This window comes from Poecilia mexicana, unplaced genomic scaffold, assembly GCF_051168715.1.
Source record: "Poecilia mexicana isolate PSO_F unplaced genomic scaffold, ASM5116871v1 scaffold_9, whole genome shotgun sequence".
NCBI lineage: Eukaryota > Metazoa > Chordata > Actinopteri > Cyprinodontiformes > Poeciliidae > Poecilia > Poecilia mexicana.
In genome coordinates, this window is record NW_028263378.1 from 301,633 (window position 1) to 323,723 (window position 22,091).

At 48.0% G+C, this 22,091-nt stretch overlaps 1 protein-coding gene and 2 long non-coding RNA genes across 4 annotated transcripts; 1 reads left to right on the forward strand and 2 right to left on the reverse strand.

The window, feature by feature from the left end:
• Positions 1–342: 342 nt before the first annotated feature.
• On the reverse strand, positions 343–7,262 carry LOC148157548 (uncharacterized). Of its 2 annotated transcripts, none has more exons than XR_015764213.1 (2): positions 7,000–7,262; positions 343–1,789 (listed from the first exon to the last, which is right to left on the reverse strand). It is a non-coding gene; the product is annotated as an uncharacterized LOC148157548 (long non-coding RNA). The 2 variants fall into 2 exon arrangements; XR_015764212.1 differs by lacking the exon at positions 7,000–7,262 and adding an exon at positions 1,991–2,259.
• On the forward strand, positions 859–21,954 carry LOC106908282 (rap guanine nucleotide exchange factor 1). The gene is made up of 23 exons (XM_088008518.1): positions 859–990; positions 1,701–1,804; positions 2,251–2,459; positions 4,141–4,297; positions 4,381–4,622; positions 5,970–6,087; positions 7,055–7,121; positions 12,814–12,918; positions 13,703–13,864; positions 15,097–15,284; positions 16,735–16,760; positions 16,845–16,965; positions 17,036–17,111; positions 17,312–17,396; positions 17,485–17,574; positions 17,661–17,849; positions 17,934–18,018; positions 20,373–20,467; positions 20,562–20,640; positions 20,714–20,815; positions 20,895–20,992; positions 21,079–21,219; positions 21,300–21,954. The coding sequence occupies exons 1-23, from the start codon at positions 963–965 to the stop codon at positions 21,433–21,435; spliced, it is 2,703 nt and encodes a 900-aa protein (XP_087864644.1). The 5' UTR covers positions 859–962; the 3' UTR covers positions 21,436–21,954.
• LOC148157549 (uncharacterized) lies at positions 10,359–11,251 on the reverse strand. Its single transcript, XR_015764211.1, has 2 exons — positions 11,113–11,251; positions 10,359–10,714 (listed from the first exon to the last, which is right to left on the reverse strand). It is a non-coding gene; the product is annotated as an uncharacterized LOC148157549 (long non-coding RNA).
• Positions 21,955–22,091: the final 137 nt, after the last annotated feature.

Genomic DNA, 22,091 nt, shown 5'->3' on the forward strand with positions numbered 1-22,091 from the left:
CTGCAGGATTTCATTTCTATGAAAATGCTTTTATACATTTGCTGAAACTTATCATGTCTTGATCGACCAATCAGAGACAGGAGGTGGGTGTTAGCGCTGTCACTCATCCTTGTGTACATGCTGCTCAGACCCTCCCTACACACTGCAGCCATTTTGAATGAATGCTAAGCTAGTTAGCATAGCAACTGATGAAGGCAGATAAAATTTCCTGTCAGGGTAAGTTGTTTCTGCTCCATTGTCACATTTAGCAGCGCACACATGAGGATGACTGACAGCGCTAAGCCCCTCCTCCTGGCTCTGGTTGGATCTGTTTCACAACAAACAGAGGCAGATTCACTAACATGGAAAAAAAACATTTAATAAAAGTTACTGAAGCTTCAAGAATCAGCAAGGAAAACAGGCTGGCTGAATCCTCCAGGTTATTCCAGGTTATTCCAGGCTCTGATGGTTTGAAGAGTTTCCATCCAATCCTGATGTAATGAATGGAAACTTCTGGATCTAAAAGGAAATTTCACAAGATTTATCAATCAGACCTAGGACCGGTTCTGGATCCAGTCTGAACTGGTTCAACTCTGAACCGGTTCTGGGTCTGATCCAGTTCGAGTTCTGGGTCGGGACTGGGTCAGGTTCTGGCAGCGACCCGCCTGCAGCTGGAAGTGAGCTTCCTGTGTTGAATGCATTTGGCCAGCAGGGGGAGCTGCTGCGTGAGGAATTGCTGCGACCTCAGAGCAGCGTCATGGCTGTTGCCATGGTTACCGGGAGGCTGAGTTTCACAGAAAGAGGAAGAAGAGAAGGAGGAAGGAAGTGAGACGGCTGGTCGACAGAAACCCAGACTGTGAGAGGATCAGAGCGTCTCATCCGTCCCCGCTGGGTCCCACCTGTCCCTCCGGTGTCCACCTGTCCCTCCAGTGTCCACCTGTCCCTCCAGTGTCCACCTGTCCCTCTCGGGGCGCCCTCCAACGATGTCTTCCCGCTCAGACTCAAAATCAGGTGAGTTTCCTTCGCGCTTCACTTCCTGCAGCAGAACCCGCTCCGGTTCTGTCCCACGCTTTGAGGTGACGGTGAAGGCACCACCAGAACCCGGACGCTGTCAGAAGTCAGTCGGATCAGAACCGATCCGGGTTCTGGGACCAGACAGGAAGAGCTTTCTGGTATCACCAGTTCAGTCTTAATATCCTGGTTCTGGTTCTGATGTGGTTCTGTACCCGGTTCTGCTTCCAACCAGATGAACCCACTCAGCAGGTTCTATTTGGACCGGCTCAGTTCTGATCCAGTCTGAGTTCAGCTGTCAGAACCGGTCTCATCCCGGGTCTTCTCAGGGTTCTAACAGAACAACAGAACGGGTCAGCACAACAGAACGGGTCAGCACCAGTTCCCCAGCTCCTACTTCGACTAGACCGTTGTGCTCCAGATCTGCTGTGTTTGCATCCTGGTTCTGTTGGTGACCCGGTTTGGGCCCGGCCTCTCCGGTTCTGCTGTGATGGGTCACCCTAAGACCGTCAGCCATCTTGTTTTTAGAGCAGAGGCTTTCTGTGTGCCCTGACCTTTGACCTTTGCTGGCTGAGGCCTGCAGTCCTCTGGAAGCATCTGGGTGGGCGGGACCTAAATGGCTGAGCCAATCAAAGCACAGATTTACCTGCTGCCAACTCAGCTGAGAGGCTTTTATTTTGATGGATTGTTGATGAAGGTTTCCTGTTCAGCCTCCCAGATCGTCTTCCTCACCATGAAGCTGAAGGACAGGCTCCACCCCCAGCGGAACCGGACCAGAGCCAAGCCTCCGGACCTGGACCTGAGTCAAAACCCGGTCAGAACTTATTCTGATACTAATCATCACCATCATCAGCCAGAAAGCAGTAATTAATAAAATCATGACATTACAATAATATTAAATTAATAAAATAGTAAATGATTATCCTAAACTCCTCCTTTCTGTGCTCTCAGTAAAGTAGTTTAGAACCAGAACCAAAACCTGCAGAGGTCATAAGGTTACCTGCCGTTCCTCGGTTAGCACTTAGCATGGTTAGCATGCTAACCCAGACTCTGTTCACTGCAGTGTTAGCAACATTAGCAGGCCTCCACATCAACACTGAGAGGAACATCAAGGGGTTCTGGTTCTGGTTCTGGTTCCTCCAAAGTCTTCGTCAGTCAGTGAATTCACTGGCTGAAAAACGCTGGGATTGGGCTGAGAACCGACCCGGTCCGACCGGTAGCCGGTGTTCCTGAGGTTCTGATGATGCTGCCTCTCTGCAGTCGGCCATCTTGCTGGACCAGGAGCGCGCCGTCCTCAGCTCTCTGCAGTACTTCAAGGCCCTGGTGGACAGACTGGACCTGGACCGACCCGCAGGACATAAACCGGGCCTGGACCGGTCCATGGTGGGCGGCCTGGTGGGCGGAGCCTCCACCGGCATCCTGGAGGCCGTCCAGGCGCTGGCGGAGCTGGAGCCGGACGAGCTGGACAGGTGAGGGAGGGGACACTGTCCTCATCCTGTCCTCACCCTTTCTCCTGTCCTCACTATGTCTCCTGTCCTCACCATGTCTTCTGTCCTCACCATGTCCTCACTATGTCTCCTGTCCCCACCATGTCTCCTGTCCCCACCATGTCTCCTGTCCCTACCCTGTCTCCTGTCCTCACTATGTCTCCTGTCCCCACCATGTCTCCTGTCCCCACCATGTCTCCTGTCCTTACTATGTCTCCTGTCCCCACCATGTCTCCTGTCCCTACCCTGTCTCCTGTCCTCACCATGTCTTCTGTCCTCACCATGTCCTCACTATGTCTCCTGTCCCCACCATGTCTCCTGTCCCTACCCTGTCTCCTGTCCTCACCATGTCTTCTGTCCTCACCATGTCCCCACCATGTCTCCTGTCCCTACCCTGTCTCCTGTCCCCACCATGTCTTCACCATGTCCTCACCATGTCTTCTGTCCTCACCATGTCCTCACTATGTCTCCTGTCCCCACCATGTCTCCTGTCCCTACCCTGTCTCCTGTCCCCACCATGTCCTCACCATGTCTTCTGTCCTCACCATGTCTTCTGTCCTCACCATGTCCCCACCATGTCTCCTGTCCCCACCATGTCTCCTGTCCCTACCCTGTCTCCTGTCCCCACCACGTCTCCTGTCCCCACCACGTCTCCTGTCCCTACCCTGTCTCCTGTCCCCACCATGTCTCCTGTCCCCACCATGTCTCCTGTCCCTACCCTGTCTCCTGTCCTCACTATGTCTCCTGTCCCCACCATGTCTCCTGTCCCCACCATGTCTCCTGTCCTTACTATGTCTCCTGTCCCCACCATGTCTCCTGTCCTTACTATGTCTCCTGTCCCCACCATGTCTCCTGTCCCTACCCTGTCTCCTGTCCTCACCATGTCTTCTGTCCTCACCATGTCCCCACCATGTCTCCTGTCCCCACCATGTCTTCACCATGTCCTCACCATGTCTTCTGTCCTCACCATGTCCTCACTATGTCTCCTGTCCCCACCATGTCTCCTGTCCCTACCCTGTCTCCTGTCCCCACCATGTCCTCACCATGTCTTCTGTCCTCACCATGTCCTCACCATGTCTTCTGTCCCCACCATGTCTCCTGTCCCCACCATGTCTCCTGTCCTTACTATGTCTCCTGTCCCCACCATGTCTCCTGTCCCTACCCTGTCTCCTGTCCTCACCATGTCTTCTGTCCTCACCATGTCCCCACCATGTCTCCTGTCCCCACCATGTCTTCACCATGTCCTCACCATGTCTTCTGTCCTCACCATGTCCTCACTATGTCTCCTGTCCCCACCATGTCTCCTGTCCCTACCCTGTCTCCTGTCCCCACCATGTCCTCACCATGTCTTCTGTCCTCACCATGTCCCCACCATGTCTCCTGTCCCCACCATGTCTCCTGTCCCTACCCTGTCTCCTGTCCCCACCACGTCTCCTGTCCCCACCACGTCTCCTGTCCCTACCCTGTCTCCTGTCCCTACCCTGTCTCCTGTCCCCACCATGTCTCCTGTCCCTACCCTGTCTCCTGTCCTTACTATGTCTCCTGTCCCCACCATGTCTCCTGTCCCCACCATGTCCTCACCATGTCTTCTGTCCTCACCATGTCCTCACCATGTCTTCTGTCCTCACCATGTCTCCTGTCCCCACGCTGTCCGTCCCCGCAGTAAGACCGTCTCCGCCCGTCTCGCCCATCTCTATGGCGCTGTTGCTCAGCTGATCCGCTGGGCCGACCGGGTGATGCTTCAGGGCGTCTCCCATGACGACGGTGGGTCTTCGGAGAGCGTTACCACGGTGATCAGGGGCGTGCTGAACAGCGCCAAGGTGAGGACAGGTGTCCTCGGTGGACAGCCTCCGTATCCTCTGTTTGTCGAGGGGGACAGTAAATGTTGTCTTTTGGTTTCCAGGAGCTCGTCCGATTGGTCGCAGAGAGACGAGAAGGCTCTGCCCCCTTGTCTCCTGTCCAATCACAATCCAGGGTCGTTGAAGACCAGGAGATGTCCACCAGGACGCCGCCCTGTCCCTCTACCGAGGGACGGGGGGAAGGGACGGAGACAAAGGGGGCGGGGACACATGCCCCGCCCAAACCCCCCATGCCCATCCCAGAGCCCCTACCCCAGGCCACGCCCCCTCAGGAGTCTGCGTTCAGGTGAGTCCAGCTCTGACCGGTTTGGTACCGTTCACACTGAACTGGACCGGTCTGCTGCAGAACCTCTCCAGGTTCTGGTTCTGCTGAGTCCAATGTTCGGTGAGAACGAGGAGCTGTGAGCTCAAATAGAAACAGGAAGTAGACAATTGCTCTCTCCACTAACTTCCTGTCTGCGTGGAGAGCAGAAGAAGAAGAGGCAGCCAGAAAGACGACCAGCTGCAGATCAGACTGTAACCAGATCAGAACCAGAACCGGACTGGGTCAGTGTGAGTTGAGGGACAAACTGAGACATGATGTTTTCATTTCTGATCAAAGGAAAGCTTTGTCTTTTCTTTGGACGGGGTGGACGTCTGTTCAATGACATAAAGGCAGAGGACAGTGTCTCAGGGGACAGTGTGTCCTTGGGGACCTGTTTGGGTTGTCCAGAAGGAACTGATCCGCTATGATCAAAATGTCTTGGTGTCCTCATGGACATTTCATCCTAAAGTTGGTTTGGGTCAATTTATTACCATAAATGACCGAGGTAAAGGTGATTTTATTTATATAGCACTTTTTCAGCAACAAGGCAATTCAAAGTGCTTTACAGGAATTAAAAGGAAATACAAGCAAAAATAACAAAGGGCAAAACAAAGACATGAGTGAAGGCAGTGACATCACAAGGCCATGAAACCAGGTTGCTCAGCCTCCCGGCAGAAGTCCAATAAGATGTTGTTATCCAGGAATGTCCCTGGGACACTCAGCTCCATGGATAACAGGAGGGGGTGAGGAGGGAAGGAGCGTTATGTTTACATATCTTCAAGGAGATTAGAGATATGCAGCCCTTCCAAGGCCAATTCAGAAACAGAATGTCTTAGGTTGGGAAGATTATAAATTTCAATCCTCCCTAATGTCTCTCTGATACATCTCAGTTCCAATCATCCAAATTAGTTTGGTCGTTCCACTGAGCCGAAACCAGCAACTTCTCCAAGATCGATTCAGGGTTAGGGTTAAGGAGGGAGCAGAGGAAAGAAGCGTCCGCCTTCACCGAAGCAAGAGAGAGAGAGAAAAAAAAGTCGGCCTGTCGGTCCAGTTGTGTGGTGTGGCCCAGTCCAGTCACCAGACCGATGGATCCCCATTACTTAGCAGATTAGGAAAGGTCAAGCATATGGCGGCAGTGGAGAGGAAACTGTCTCTGTTCCAGATCGGCTGATTGTGGCGACAGCAGGACCTGCATACCACCAGCAGGTGGAGCTGTTAGTCTCACTCTGGGACCTGGAGAACCACAGGGATGTGTCCATCTGGACAAACATGTCCATTCTGTGGACGTGTCCTCTAACCCGTTTCTCTCTTTCTCTTCCCTTGTTTCAGTCCTCCCGCTCTGCCTCCTAAAAGGCGCCAGACGCCGCCCCTCCCTGTCCCTGCCCACTGCAAGGTTGCCATAGTAACACCAATAATCCGGCAGCCTGAGGAAGACCTGCAGGTGGAGGTGAGGTCATGTCACATAAACGGGTCAGCAGGGTTGTCAGTGTGCAGCCACGTCTTGACCAAATGGCTTAGTTCGTTTTAAGCCGATCTCCAAGAGGCTTTTAATTTTAAAGTCTCACAGGAAGTTGTTGTTTCTTGGTCACACTATAGAGGTCTTTCAGTCCGTTTAGCAAACTCAGAACATTCAGTAAGTCAATAACATTCAAACGGTTCTGCTGAATCTGTTGCTGTTCTGCTTGAGCTAACAGCTAATACTAACTGCTAACCACTGCTAACAGCTGCTAAGAGTTTCTAACAGCTGCTAACCACTGCTAACAGCTGCTAAGAGTTTCTAACAGCTGCTAACCACTGCTAACAGCTGCTAAGAGTTTCTAACAGCTGCTAACCACTGCTAACAGCTGCTAAGAGTTTCTAACAGCTGCTAACAACTGCTAACAGTTTCTAACAGCTGCTAACCACTGCTAACAGCTGCTAAGAGTTTCTAACAGCTGCTAACCACTGCTAACAGCTGCTAAGAGTTTCTAACAGCTGCTAACAACTGCTAACAGTTTCTAACAGCTGCTAACCACTGCTAACAGCTGCTAAGAGTTTCTAACAGCTGCTAACCACTGCTAACAGTTTCTAACAGCTGCTAACCACTGCTAACAGCTGCTAACCACTGCTAACAGCTGCTAAGAGTTTCTAACCATTGCTAACTGCAGCTAACTGCTCACAGAACCAGCCGGGTTTCAGCAGAACCACATCAGATGGAACCCGGCTGGTTCTGAATCCTCTGCTGCGGTTCCACAGGGCGCAGCCTTTGCTCCCCTCATTTTTGCTCCGTTTGGGTTCCATACTCAGGAATCATGCCGTCTGCTTGGTTGCTATGGTAATAGCAGTCAGACATTCATTCAGAAAAAGCGATCAAACCTACTGGTGGGCCGGAAGACCTTCAGATGCTGACAACACTGAAACACTGTATGTTTCAGGATGACAGCTGCTGCAAGCGACTCTCTTCTTCCTCTGCAGACTCTGCAGCCAACACCTCACCAAGTGGTAACTACCACACACACACACACACACACACACACACACACACACACACACACACACACACACACACACACACACACACACTTCCTGCCCACAAAAGGGGTTGTGAGTGACATCACGTCCTCTCAGCTACCACTTCCTGTGTTTGGGGAATGCTGCCCTCTGCTGGCAGTGACTTCAGCAGGTAGGTACAAGAACCGGTGATATGGATTAACAGGTGGCTAAATTAACTGGTTGAAACCTATGCGCACCGCAGATGTTTCTAAATTGTAGGTGGCTGCATCAATGCCTGTTGACAATGCTAACTATGTGACAAAATCGTTTACAAAACTTTGCTGTAAATCCCATTTGATGCATATATGTTTAATGTTACATGTGAAAAATTATGTTTCTAAATAATTGTCTATAGAGCAGCATGCAGTGCGCTTCGTAAACACCTTTTTTTGAGCATAACCAGATCAATGAGAAACACGACAATCCCATTCACGGTCAAGTTCACCCGAATAAATTAATTTAAACTCATGAGTAGCCGCAATGTAAACGTAAGTGGACAGTTTCTGCTTCTTGTAACCAACACTGATCAGAATAACATGGGGTTGGCTCCCAGGTACCTGCAGTGTGAGTTGCTTGTTAACACTTCTAGCCTAGTGTGTGTTTGGCTCAGATCCTAATGCAACCGCGCTGTTTCTGAACCGTTTTATTTTTTTAGCGACACTACCCATAGTAAATGTGGCTAATAAATGAGGTTGGTGTCATAATCTTTAATAAAATTTAAATCACATACCTGATGGTGTTGCTTGTGGTATTTACGTGTCCAAATAGAGAGGAATATCAAGTAATGTGGATAAGTTGTACTGCAATCAAATCTCATCTAAATGATGTTAGGTTGACAGCCAATGCTGTAGCTGGTGGTGATATCCAAATGGACAAGCCAAACGGATAATAATAATAAACGTTCCTACATTACTGTCAGATGCCACCAGCAGATATGAGCCATATCTACAGTATTTGTCCGTGTGTTCTCTACTGGGAAACAGTTTGGAGGCTGTAGACGATGGAAAATAAACTTTAAAAAAAAACAAAAAACAATCGAGCTGCACTGTCACTAGATTAACTAGTGACATTCAAGACCTCTTCAAAACATAATTATTTATATGTAAAGGAATATTCTAGAATGTATTGAAATATAATCAAAAATATACCGCACTTCAAAAGAAGACTGTTCTAAACAGTCAGAGTTTCACTCAGCATTGTTAAAATAATGATCATTATTTTACGTCTTCTCACTTATATTGACTAACATGTTCTTTAAGCTTATCACATTGCTTACGTCATAGACATAAATACGCAGGGCCGTGCAGAGGCCACTAAGGGGCAGGTGCTCAAAAAAAAGGGCCCATCTAACCGCATTCTAGGACAGAATATTAAAGCCACACAGCTTTCAGAGTTTAATAAACAATGATAAATTACAAAATTGTAAGATATACAATCAAAGCTAAGGAAAATCTATATATAGAGCATACAACTATGCATATGTAAGATATTTTATTAGTAATTTAAAGCAGAGCTGCAGCAAACTTTAACGTGGAACTGCAGAAAAAAAAAAAAAAAAAAGCAAATATTGAATTGTTAATGCATGTCACCATGAGAACAGCTGCTGAGTTTAGCTTAAAAAACTTGTTTTAAAATTAAAATCTCACATTTTTGTCTCATGAAGTGAAAAAATTATTTCCAAAACAAACTTATTTGTGCATGTCATAAATATTTTCTTGCTATTCTAAGTTTTTGTTTGTGACTCAAAGTTTTGCTTGTGATTCTCACATGACGTCGTGGGCGGGGCCCAAAATCACAACAAAAGATTTCTGATGTGTGCAAATAAAAGTTTGTTTGGCAAATAACTTTTTTAATTCACGAGAAAAAAATGAGTTATTTAATTTAAAAAAAGTTTTTTAAAGAAAACCTTTTGTTAAAGAGAAATCATTACAATTCCAAATGTTTTGATTACAATTTTATTTTACTTAACTGAGGTTAGTTTATTTTTTCCCATTGAATAATTGGGGAAAAAATTAACTCCATACTCTGCGAACCCTAAACTTAAAGTCTGGTTGAGTTTTTTCTCCTTCATTAATGACTTTTATTACATACATTATATCTATCATGGTAGTTCAGGGTGAGTTATTTTTAATTCTAAATGAATACCCTTGTTGGACATTTATTTAAGTGCTATTCTCCTTCAAGATACATTTACCTAACACCAGAATAAATGAAATGTACATTATGCAGCAAAGGAAATTAGACATTTATCCATTATGGAGATGATCGGTTTTGGACGGGCGATGTGCCCCATTGCATAATCGATACCGAAGAATGACTGATATCATTAACGATACAGGGAAAAAGCTTTTCAGTTATCTAGCTTCTAGCAAAGTCGTTAGCTAGCAGCTAGCTGATAGCACAACAACAACAGCCTAATGTCTGTATGATAAAAATACTGAATGATAGATCAGAACAGTTTCTCCTCACCTGGCTGTCTCCTCCCCTCAGCAGTTCTTCAGAGAAAGGCAGACGCAGAGGCCTGTCAGTGTCTGTTGTATTTCATTACCTCTCTGCTTAAACCGCTGAAGCAGAAACGAGACTTCAACGTTTTCCGTCATCTAACTATGTTGTACAAAAAACCCAACAATAAAACAAAATCATTTTAGTACATGTTATTATGTGTCAGAAGAGGGCTTAGGAAATAATAAATTTGACCAAAAGGGCACTTGGAGGCTAGGAGCAAAAGGGGAAGGTGCTCAAGCAGACATAAATACATAGACGCCTCATGGAGCAGGTCAGAGGTCATGGAGCGGGTGACCTGTTGCTGTGATACGTCACAGCGTCCGCCATATTGAATGTGGAATATGTGCCAGTAAGCTAATACAAGTAAATGGACCGAACTTCAGAAATTGGCGTTTGACAAAATATTTTAAATTAATTTCTGTCATTGACACATTTTCACACACATTAATATATTTGGCAATCAAAGAAATGACTGAAGAGAGTTTCTAACTTTTGATGTGATTATTTAATGTTTTGGGGCATTTCTGAATAAAGAGCACAATGTTTTATTTGGTAGAAATGATTCTGATCATTTTTATATTAACATTGATGAACAGACACTTTTACAGTGTTTAATTAAATAACATATTTACATAATTCCATAATTTCATGTACATTTAACATTTCAAGACAAGAAACAAATAATTTTCTTGTATTTATTTTTTATACATTGAGAAATGAATTTTGACTTATAAATCAGTCATTGTCAGACAATAAACTACACATTTTTCTTACTTTTTTCCAAAGAAAAAGATATGTATTGCAGTAAGTCAACTCTGCTATTGACAGCAAAGAGTGAAAATAATTCTGAGTAAATTATTTTTATTTCATTACATAAGCTGTATTAATACACTAATACTTCAGATTGAGATATTTAAAAATACACAAAGTGAAAGAATAAACATTTATTTATTATACTGGGAACACTGGTCACAGGCTTCAGTCTGCTGGTCTCACTGGGAGAACTCAATGACTTCTGAGACGTCCTGGTTCACAGGCTGAAGCCGAGGATAAAAGAGAAATTATCCAAAAGTTAATAGAAAATACATACATGTTTCCTTCACATTCATAAAAAGACATGTTCAGCATGTTGGGCTCTGACTCGTAGCATCTTTATAGCTAAATACTGACATGGTGAAGCTGAGCTGGAAACAGACTGAAGAGCAGCAGCTCCAGCTCTGATCCTGACTGACCTTTCCTCACTAAATCCTCTGGTTTCTAATGAACTTCTCCTCTAGCAGCGGTTTTTCATCACCTCTCTCATTAGAAAACAGTATGAAAACGTTAGCCGCTATGCTAACAATCAGCGGTTACTTTGGGCCAATTTAGGAAATATTTTTCGGTTGTATAGAAGTGAATTTCTGGCTGCAAAGTAATTCTGATCTTTCATCCTTACCTGGGGAAGGTGATGCCATTGAATCCAGTTTTTTTCGTAAAACGGTTGAAACACACAGAACAGGATTTAAGGAGCTCCGATCGCCCTCAGTCGGATACAAGATGGCGGACGCTGTTACGTAGGACTCCGCGCTCCATGAGGGGTCTACGCATTACCCTAACCCCTTATATTATGCCTATGGGTCTACGCCCCTAGCCCCCTCCCCTCTGCACGTGACTGTAAATACCATAGACATAATATAAGGATAGACGCCTCATGGACCGCTCTCGCCTATTGTCGCTGACGAGATTTAGGGCGGCCATCTTGGAGCGGTACTCCACTCCACTCAGCGTTATGTGTTTAGCAGGCACAATGATGTATCAGCGCATTTAATCGATCATAACACACTTTTTTGTTACTGTAAACCACATTCAAACATCTATCAAAGCAACATTTTTAAACAATTGTATTTTTTAAGTATGTTTTTAATACATAGTTCATCATATTTAAATATGCTTAGTGGCTATAACAATAGAATAGGAATGGAATATTCTGATATCGATGTATGAAGAGCATATTACAAAGCACACAGCCGTTCATAATTTATTTAATAAATTATTTAGTAATATCAATACATATGTATATAACTATACAAACACTAATAAATAAAAATTAATAATGGCACTAATAAATAATGATTAATACTGAATTTTATATATATATATATATATATATATATATATATATATATATATATTTTTTTTTTTTTTTTTTTTTTTTTTTTTCAGCCGACGAGTCCAAAATCCGATGTGAGATTCATCCGTGCTGCAGTGAATCTGTCTCTCTTTATAGATATCTCCCTCTTCTTCCTCACATCGTGTCTTTAGGAAACTTTCAAAACAAAAACGGAAGATTTAGGATGTATCTTACTTTTGACAGAGTGAAAGAATATAAATAATAGTCTTTACTACCTGTGTAAACTTTGCCGGTGAATGTTATAACACATAATATAAGTTTTATAATATGTGTTATATTGTTTCATTTCTAATATAGGCCCTTGTGTCGTGTCAGATAATCTAAGTCAATGTTAGAGAATAATTAATTTTTTTAGATTTACAGAATCTCAGTTAGCCTTCATAGCGGGGCTGAACCCGTATTACACCAAGCACTGTAGCTAATTTTAGCTGGTATCTCGCCGGTGGACATAAATACAGTAAAGTAATATTCTAATCACAATATATACACAATAATATGTCCATCTTACTTGTGAAATGTTGTCTGTGGAGCCCTCACATCAATAATCCATCGATCCGAACAACAATATCCCTCAGTGCTGAGGCATCTTCTGCTGTTTTGATTGAGCAAAGTAGGAGGGTATACCGCTCCAAGATGGCAGCCGTATTTCCTGCGCCAGAGTAGTCCATGAGGCGTCTATGCTTATATTATGTCTATGGTAAATACGTATATGATGTCTATGGTTTACTTCCTGGTTCGGTAAAGGGGTCCTAAAAAGCCACGCCCACAGAAACGTCTGTCTTCCCCACGTGCCACCACAAGTTAATTTAGCCACCAGTTAATCCATAACACCGGCCTAGTTCTGTCCTGCAGTCCACCAGAGACAGACTGGACTCAGAACCGCCTCAGTCCTGGTTCTTGGTTCTGGTCGTGGTGTAGAAATCGTCCGACGGGCTGGACCCGGTTCTAATTCTGTCTTGTTCTCAGAGGATGACCCGGATTACGACTTCCTCCACACCGACCTGTCGTCCTCGGAGACACTGCCCCCGCTGCCCCCCGCCCTGCCGGAGAAGAGACGCCGCAGCACCACAGGTGAGGACACACCTGTCCCTCTGTCTGTCTCTCTCTCTGTCCTCTCCTGTCCCTCCGTCAATCTCTGGACCCTGAGCTGCTGCTGTCTTGTTGCTGGATTTCAGAGAAGCATTTGACACAGTAGACTGTGATATCCTCTTAGCTCAGTTAGCTTGGCTAGCTCTATTAGCTTGGTTAGCTCAGTTTGCTTATTGTAAACATAATAAAAATGGCTCTGCAGTCTTTGACTGTTTATTTCAAGTTAAATCATGGATGGAATCAAACTTTCTTCATCTTAGCGAAAATAAAAGTTTTGGACTTTTTTATGGGGACAGAATAATTTTTATGCTAGAAGTGAAACGGTTCTTGGTAGCTTCGCTCCATTTCACCAGTCAGCTGAAAAACGTTGCTGTTGGCTCTGAGCCATTTGGATACACGACTTTTTTATTTAGCCAAGTTTCTGCTTCTGTTTTAAGGATTTGAGAAAAATGTTCATGTTTTTATCACCACCTGTTTGGATAACTGTAGCTCTTTATTTGAGGATTTGCTGTCTTATTTCAGGTCTGATTGACTCTGAAGCAGTTTCAAGGTGCTTCTTAACGTCGTTTTTACTCACTGAAGTCTCTGATTTATTGTAATATTGGAACTTATTTATTTCGTTTCTTAGAAATAGTTTATTTATGGACTTCTGTCGAGCACTTTGGTGCAACTTCAACTTTATAAACTAAATATTTATAAAGAAATGTGACATTGACCTGTCTCTCTCTGTCCCTCCTCACCTGTCTGTCCTGTCTTCTCCCTGTAGGTGTCAGCGGCTCTCAGAAGGCGTCCACCTTTGGGTTTAACTCCACACATGTGGACACAAGCTCCGCCCCCAGTGATGATGTCATTGACCCTGAAGCCCCCATGTCCTCCCCCTTGTCCCCCAGTAAGACGCCCCCCCCCCTTCCTGAGAAGAAGCGACACAGTGAGTGAAAACAGAGCAGCTGATTGGTGGAAGTTTGAAAATCCTTTAAATCAATCAAATTTTATTTGTAAAGAACATAAATTCATGCAACATAGAATCAACAATTGAAACGTTTTGCTGAGAGGCGTCATTAAGTTATGTTTCCATAGCAACTCCATCCAGCTGGGTTTCCAGATCTGTGGAACATAGAAGCTGAAAGCTGCTTCTCCATGTTTGGTTCTGATGCAGAGCAGAACCAGAACCAGCAGGTTGATCCAGCAGCAGCAGATCTTTAATCCGTTCAGTGATTTATAAACTACTAAATAGAACCAGGTGGTGTAGAACCGGGTGGTGTAGAACCGGGTGGTGTAGAACCGGGTGGTGTCTCTACCCTCCTGGTTCTAGTCAGATCTCCAGCTGCAGCTTCTGGTCTGTCAGTCTGACCTGCTGCAGGAATCAGAGCCACTAAATCCTGGATGAGTTTCTCTGGTCGGAGACTTTAGTCCTCTGGTCCTGAAATGTTCTGCAGCTGCTAGAACAGTGGTTCTTAACCTTTTTTGAGGTACTGAACCCCCCCAGTTTCATATGCGCATTCACCGAAGGCCCTCCCCCCCCAGAAAATAATTTGGGTATTCTGATTTATTAATGTAATTATATTAGTTGTATTACCTCCCCCACGCCACTAGAGGCAGTACCAACCCCGAAAAGATGTGACTAAGTAGCAAATTTAGACTATAGAATTTGGTAAAAACTGTGAGCTTTGCTGAAGTAATTAAAGACACAAGTTCAAATCCCTGCTAAGAGGAGCTCCTCCAATCAGAGCTCCTCTGCAGCTCTGATTGGCTCAGCAATGTAACGTGATCCTCTGCAGCAAGTGACGGCAAAGCGGGGCGTCATCACGACTTTACACAGTGAGTCTTTACCTCCACGGCAGAGGTTCCGCCGAACCCCTGAACCCAGGTTAAGAACCACTGTGGAACCGGCTTTATGTGGCTCTGGAGGGTCAGGTCAGAGGTCAGCCTGATCTCTGGTATCCAGCTGGAAGAACTGAAGCTGACTCTAGATCTGCAATTCTAGATCTATAATTGTATATCCATAAGTCTAGGTCTATAAGTCTACATTGTTCATCTTTAGGTCCAAAGATAATAACTGCAGTTTTGACATACCTTTCCTCCACCTGTCCTCCACCTGTCCTCCACCTGTCCTCCACCTGTCCTCCACCTGTCCTCCACCTGTCCTCCACCTGTCCTCAGTCCATCAGTACCTGCAGTTCTGCTCCACGTCCTCCACCGACCCGTCTGCAGTTTCATTCTACCAGAAATATAAAGTCCGACAGCGAGATCAAGACTCCGCCCACCAGCTGGATCACCTGACCACAGGCTCCGCCCCCTCTGTAGGTCCATTTCCTGCCCCTGCTTTACCACCAAAGAAGAAACAGCAGGTGAGGAAGAAGCAGAACTCCAGGGTTCTGTTTGGGTTCTGTGTGCCGGGTCAGACCAGAATATCAGCGGACCAGAACCTGAGCCTCAGGTTGACCTTAGCCCCTCATTCAGGGTCAGAGGTCAGAACCGGGCCTATGTTCTGCCATCGAAACAGTCTGTCTGTAGCTGCTAGCATTAGCATGCTGACCTCTCAGCTTGGATGTTCATCATATTTTTCATCAGGCTCTGGCATTTCAAGATGGCTGCCGTTTTTGAGCCAGTTATTGCCATGAAATGTTCCCCATTTTCATGAACTTTCTGTCCCTTCAGACGTTTTCAGCTTCACTCCTGTTCATAAACTTTAAAGTCATAAAATGCAGAAGAACCAGAACCTGCCAGAATCTGAGGACGTTGCTGTTAGCGGGCTTCAGACCGCTCGTCAGCTAAAATGAGATCCAGATGAGAGACTTGGTGACAGTCATCATAATTGATAGCATTAGCTTCTGCTACTTCAGTTTAGCGATGAGATTCTTGTTTAGTGAATTACAGAGATCCCTCGTTTTTCTTAGGGGTTGCGTTCCGAAAATAATCCGCGATTAGTGAAATCCGTGAAGTAGTTACTTTTATTTTTTACGATTATTACACAGCATAAATAAATACTCTTCATTGAAACCAAAGAACAAAACCTGTTTCCAGGTCAGCGATGTGCGTGTTCATCAATCGGGCCTTAATGTGATCAGGAGTCGTGTCATTAAAGCGTCTCCTCCAAGCTGCCCTGTGAAATTCACAGCTGGATCTACGGCAGAGCGACGGATCTGAGCCTCCGGTCGGGTTCTGCTCTGATTCTGGCCAGTTTTTTCCAGCAGGCATTCAAAGTTTTCAGCTTTCATCTCCTGGATGGCCAATCTGTATTACTTGTATTTAAATACGGTAACATTATTGGCACACAGGTAGAGAAGAACCGCAGAGACTGTTTAGCCAATCAGGACGCAGAACACAATGCACTGTGAAAAAAACTGCACAAAAAAATAATCCGTGAAGCAGCGAGACGGCGAAAGGTGAACCGCGATAGAGCGAAGGATCACTGTAGTGGGAAAAGAAGCTAACTTTTTGGTTAGCTGTGCCCACCACTAGCAACAACTGCTGCTGATTTTGGTGCAAACACACATTCTGGCAGCCATTTTGAAAAGTGTCCAACAGAGAAAGGAAACGCAAGATCTAAACAATACGAATGATTTCTATGGTTCACCATATGCACCTATAATTTGACACCATAAGCATCCAACTGGGATAAGTGCTGGCAAATTTAGTGCAGAAATGGACTGTGCGGCCATCTTGAAAAATGTCTGCCACAGGTCATAATGAGTGGATGTGAGAGATTTTACTGAAATGTTCAATTATCTCCTGCTTTGTCATCAGAGCTTCTCCAGGTGTAATTTCATTCCTGTGATTTTTTTTTCCCATATCCAGGACACACAGTCTGACAGCGAGGACAGGTGAGGCACACACCTACACACCCACCTGTCTTTTAGACACACACACACACACCTGTGCAGACTCTCAGCCTCACTGCTCTGCAGCTCTGTGGACCACCAGCAAGGGTCAGAGTTCAGCCAGAGAAACGGAGAGGAAGATGAAGAAGACGAGCTCCTATTGGCTGACCCAAACGAGATCCGTCACAGAATCACTCTGAAGTCTGAGGTTTGGCCCCGCCCCTTCTGCTGTGGTCACAAGTCTCACCTGTGCTCTAATCCCACCCCTCTGCCCTCAGGAGGAGGAGGGGCCAGAGGTGAAGGCTGCGTCTCCTGAGATCCTATTGGTCCAAGCCACACAGCCCGGCAGCAGCGGTACGTCTGCCAGCCAATCACACAAGGCCCTGTCTCTGCAGGGGGAGGGGGAGGGGGGCGGGATTCAGGTGAGCAGGAACCCAACAGGAACCAACAGAACTCCCCTGGTGAGGCTGACCCGACCAGTAGCAGAGGACAGCTGAGGTTCTGTAGAACAGAACCGGACTGGACCTGATGGTGTCCTGTTTGGGTTTTTACAGAACAGAACCAGTACCAGGAGGCCTTTCTCTGCACCTACCGGGGCTTCGCCACGCCCAGTGATGTCATCAGCAAGCTGCAGCGCAGATATCCTTATACACCCGAGGGACGCCTCGGTCCTTCCAGCCGGGTCAGAACCACGGTCCGGGTCAGTCATGTCCTTAACCAGCAACACGTACAGAATCCTGAGGGAAGGCGGCGCCGCCGATCCGACGGCCGCCAGGAACTCCATCCAGCTGCTGGTCAGAGTGGTGGCTGGGCTCAGGTGAGACTGCCGGGCCCAACCGGACCTCTGGTTCTGGTGTGGAACCGGACCTCTGGTTCTGATCCCTCGGCTCTCTCTCGCTGTAGTTCTGTGGAGCTGGAACCTGATTTGCTGCTGCTGCTGTCTGACCTGGTGTTCTGCCTTCTGATTGGTGGAGAGCTGGGCATGGCCCGCCTCCTGCACGCCAACATCCTGTCCAAGATGGAGGAGAGGTGGAAGCTGATTGGCTCCCCTCAGTCGCTCCGCCCACTCGCAGCCAAAGGCGTAGCCGCCAGGTAGCCCCGCCCACCCGACTGCACTAGACGGCCCACGATGTGCTCTGATTGGTCGCTGTCTCACCTGTGTGTTTCACCTGGCAGGCCAGGAACTCTGCTGGACTTCAGGAGTCAGGACCTGGCTGAACAGCTCACCCTGCTGGACTCGGACCTGTTCTGCAAGATCCAGGTGCTCACCTGTCTGTCTCTCACCTGTCTGTCTCTCACCTGTCTGTCTCACCTGTCGGTCTCACCTGTCTGTCTCACCTGTGGGTCTCACCTGTCGGTCTCACCTGTCGGTCTCACCAGTCTGTCTCTCACCAGTCTGTCTCTCACCAGTCTGTCTCTCACCAGTCTGTCTCTCACCAGTCTGTCTCTCACCAGTCTGTCTCTCACCTGTCTGTCTCACCTGTCTGTCTCACCTGTCTGTCTAACCTGTCTGTCTCTCACCTGTCTGTCTCACCTGTCGGTCTCTCACCTGTCGGTCTCTCACCTGTCTGTCTCTCACCTGTCTGTCTCACCTGTCTGTCTCACCTGTCTGTCTCTCACCTGTCTGTCTCTCACCTGTCTGTCTCTCACCTGTCTGTCTCTCACCTGTCTGTCTCTCACCTGTCTGTCTCACCTGTCGGTCTCACCTGTCGGTCTCACCTGTCTGTCTCTCACCTGTCTGTCTCTCACCTGTCTGTCTCTCACCTGTCTGTCTCTCACCTGTCTGTCTCACCTGTCTGTCTCTCACCTGTCTGTCTCTCACCTGTCTGTCTCTCACCTGTCTGTCTCACCTGTCTGTCTCACCTGTCTGTCTCACCTGTCTGTCTCTCACCTGTCGGTCTCACCTGTCTGTCTCTCACCTGTCGGTCTCTCACCTGTCGGTCTCTCACCTGTCTGTCTCACCTGTCGGTCTCACCTGTCGGTCTCTCACCTGTCTGTCTCACCTGTCTGTCTCTCACCTGTCGGTCTCACCTGTCTGTCTCACCTGTCTGTCTCTCACCTGTCGGTCTCACCTGTCGGTCTCACCTGTCGGTCTCACCTGTCGGTCTCTCACCTGTCTGTCTCACCTGTCTGTCTCTCACCTGTCGGTCTCACCTGTCTGTCTCACCTGTCTGTCTCTCACCTGTCGGTCTCACCTGTCGGTCTCTCACCTGTCTGTCTCTCACCTGTCGGTCTCACCTGTCGGTCTCTCACCTGTCTGTCTCACCTGTCTGTCTCTCACCTGTCGGTCTCACCTGTCTGTCTCACCTGTCTGTCTCTCACCTGTCGGTCTCACCTGTCGGTCTCACCTGTCGGTCTCTCACCTGTCGGTCTCACCTGTCGGTCTCACCTGTCGGTCTCACCTGTCGGTCTCACCTGTCTGTCTCTCACCTGTCGGTCTCACCTGTCGGTCTCTCACCTGTCTGTCTCACCTGTCTGTCTCTCACCTGTCGGTCTCACCTGTCTGTCTCACCTGTCGGTCTCACCTGTCTGTCTCACCTGTCTGTCTAACCTGTCTGTCTCACCTGTCTGTCTAACCTGTCTGTCTCTCACCTGTCTGTCTCTCACCTGTCTGTCTCACCTGTCTGTCTCACCTGTCGGTCTCACCTGTCTGTCTCACCTGTCTGTCTCTCACCTGTCTGTCTCACCTGTCTGTCTCACCTGTCTGTCTCTCACCTGTCTGTCTCTCACCTGTCTGTCTCTCACCTGTCGGTCTCACCTGTCTGTCTCACCTGTCTGTCTCACCTGTCGGTCTCACCTGTCGGTCTCACCTGTCTGTCTCACCTGTCTGTCTCTCACCTGTCTGTCTCACCTGTCTGTCTCACCTGTCTGTCTCTCACCTGTCTGTCTCTCACCTGTCTGTCTCTCACCTGTCTGTCTCTCACCTGTCTGTCTCTCACCTGTCTGTCTCTCACCTGTCGGTCTCACCTGTCGGTCTCACCTGTCGGTCTCTCACCTGTCTGTCTCTCACCTGTCTGTCTCTCACCTGTCTGTCTCTCACCTGTCTGTCTCTCACCTGTCTGTCTCACCTGTCTGTCTCTCACCTGTCTCTCTCTCACCTGTCTCTCTCTCACCTGTCTCTCTCTCACCTGTCTGTCTCTCACCTGTCTGTCTCACCTGTCTGTCTCACCTGTCTGTCTCACCTGTCTGTCTCACCTGTCTGTCTCTCACCTGTCGGTCTCACCTGTCTGTCTCTCACCTGTCGGTCTCACCTGTCGGTCTCTCACCTGTCTGTCTCACCTGTCTGTCTCACCTGTCGGTCTCACCTGTCGGTCTCACCTGTCTGTCTCACCTGTCTGTCTCTCACCTGTCGGTCTCACCTGTCGGTCTCACCTGTCTGTCTCTCACCTGTCGGTCTCTCACCTGTCGGTCTCACCTGTCTGTCTCTCACCTGTCGGTCTCTCACCTGTCTGTCTCACCTGTCGGTCTCTCACCTGTCTGTCTCACCTGTCGGTCTCTCACCTGTCTGTCTCTCACCTGTCTGTCTCTCACCTGTCGGTCTCTCACCTGTCGGTCTCACCTGTCTGTCTCACCTGTCTGTCTCTCACCTGTCGGTCTCTCACCTGTCGGTCTCAGCTGCCGGAGGTGTTGCTTTGGTCCAAGGAGCAGAACGAGGAGAGGAGTCCTCACCTGACGGAGTTCACTCAGCACTTCAACAACGTTTCCTTCTGGTGAGGAAAACCCAGGTTCAGGTTCTGGTTCTGGTTCTGTTGGGTCAGTCCAGCAGAGCTCTGCTGTGTGTGACCTGTGACCTCTGACCTCCAGGGTGCGCTCCGTGGTCATCCTGCAGGACAAAGCTCAGGACAGAGAGAAGCACCTGCTGAAGTTCCTGAAGGTGATGAAGGTAAGCGGTGAGGATGAGGACGGTGTCCCCCTGTTGTCCATCTGGTGGATGTGTCTCTGCTGTGTCTCCGCAGCACCTGAGGAAACTCAACAACTTCAACTCCTACCTGTCCATCCTGTCCGCCCTGGACTCCGCCCCCCTGAGACGGCTGGACTGGCAGCGGAGCACGGCAGAGGTACCTGTCCTCACTTGTCTCCTCACCTGTCCTCACTTGTCCCTCACTTTTTCCCTCACTTGTCCTCTGTGTCTTCCAGAGCTTGGAGGACATGTCCTCGCTCATCGACAGCTCGTCGTCCTTCAGGGCGTACCGCGCAGCGCTGGCGGAGGCGGAGCCTCCCTGCATCCCTTACCTGTAGGTTCACCTGCTGAGGGCTCGCTTGGGCGTTGCCATGACGACGTCTCTAACACCTGTCCCTGTCTGACCTGCTCTGCCTGCAGGGGGCTGATCCTGCAGGACCTAACCTTCGTCCACCTGGGGAACCCCGACACCTTGACCACGTCACTGGGGTCAAAGGTGAACTTCTCCAAGTGCTGGCAGCAGTTCAACATCCTGGACACTCTGAGGGGATTCCAGAGGGAGTGAGTGCATCCAACCACCATCCAACCACCATCCAACCTCCATCCATCAGTGCATCACTGTGATGTCTGTGTCCCTGCAGGCGGTACTCTCTGGCGCGGGATGATGACATCATGTCGTTCTTTAATGACTTCAGCGATCACCTGGCAGAAGAAGCTCTGTGGGAACTCTCTCTGAGGATCCGCCCACGGAATGCTCCACGAGCCAATCAGAGATGAGCTGTGGAGGAGCAGCGGCCAATCGGGACTCGGCACAGCTGGAGTCTGCTGGATGCCAATGGGCTTTATGGACCTGGTTCTGACCCAGACTGGACCAGTGCCGGCAGAACCATGTCAGAAGGGGGCGTGGTCCCTTCTGCATCAGAATGTGTTATCCACCGGTTCCACCTGGTTCTGCTTCAGAGTCCAGTCAGACAGAACCACTTCTCTTACCATCAGCCTGCTGACCTCTGATGGTTGATCAGTTATTGATCAGTTAGAACCAAACGGCAGCTCTGCTAAATCTCAGGTATTAGTTCCTTCAGAGACGATTTTTATTGTTTCAGCTCAACCATCAGCGACCCGGTACCAGGAGGTTCTGTTTCAGATGCTCCTCAAAGCCTGGAGTCACACACACACCTGGAGACAGCCGGTGACACACTAAAGGACAGCTGGACGGTAGAGGACGTTCACTAATCATTTTTCTGAATAAATGATTTGAGCTGCAGAATTAGTTAAATAAAGTTTAACCAGATTTAACTGCTGACTGCTGTCCATCAGAGGGACTGAGAGGTTCTGACAGAAGACGTCTCTGTTTAGGGCGAGTGATGCAAGAAGGGATCAAGATGTCATGAGGCGGAGGAGCAGCATGTGCAGGTCATGTGACCGAGTTTGAT

Coding starts and splice junctions, on each gene's coding strand:
- LOC106908282 (XM_088008518.1), top strand. CDS start 963: ATGTCTTCCCGCTCAGACTCAAAATCAG. Junction 4,298..4,380: donor GCGTGCTGAACAGCGCCAAG/GTGAGGACAGGT, acceptor TTTGGTTTCCAG/GAGCTCGTCCGATTGGTCGC. Junction 17,112..17,311: donor CACACAGCCCGGCAGCAGCG/GTACGTCTGCCA, acceptor GGGTTTTTACAG/AACAGAACCAGTACCAGGAG.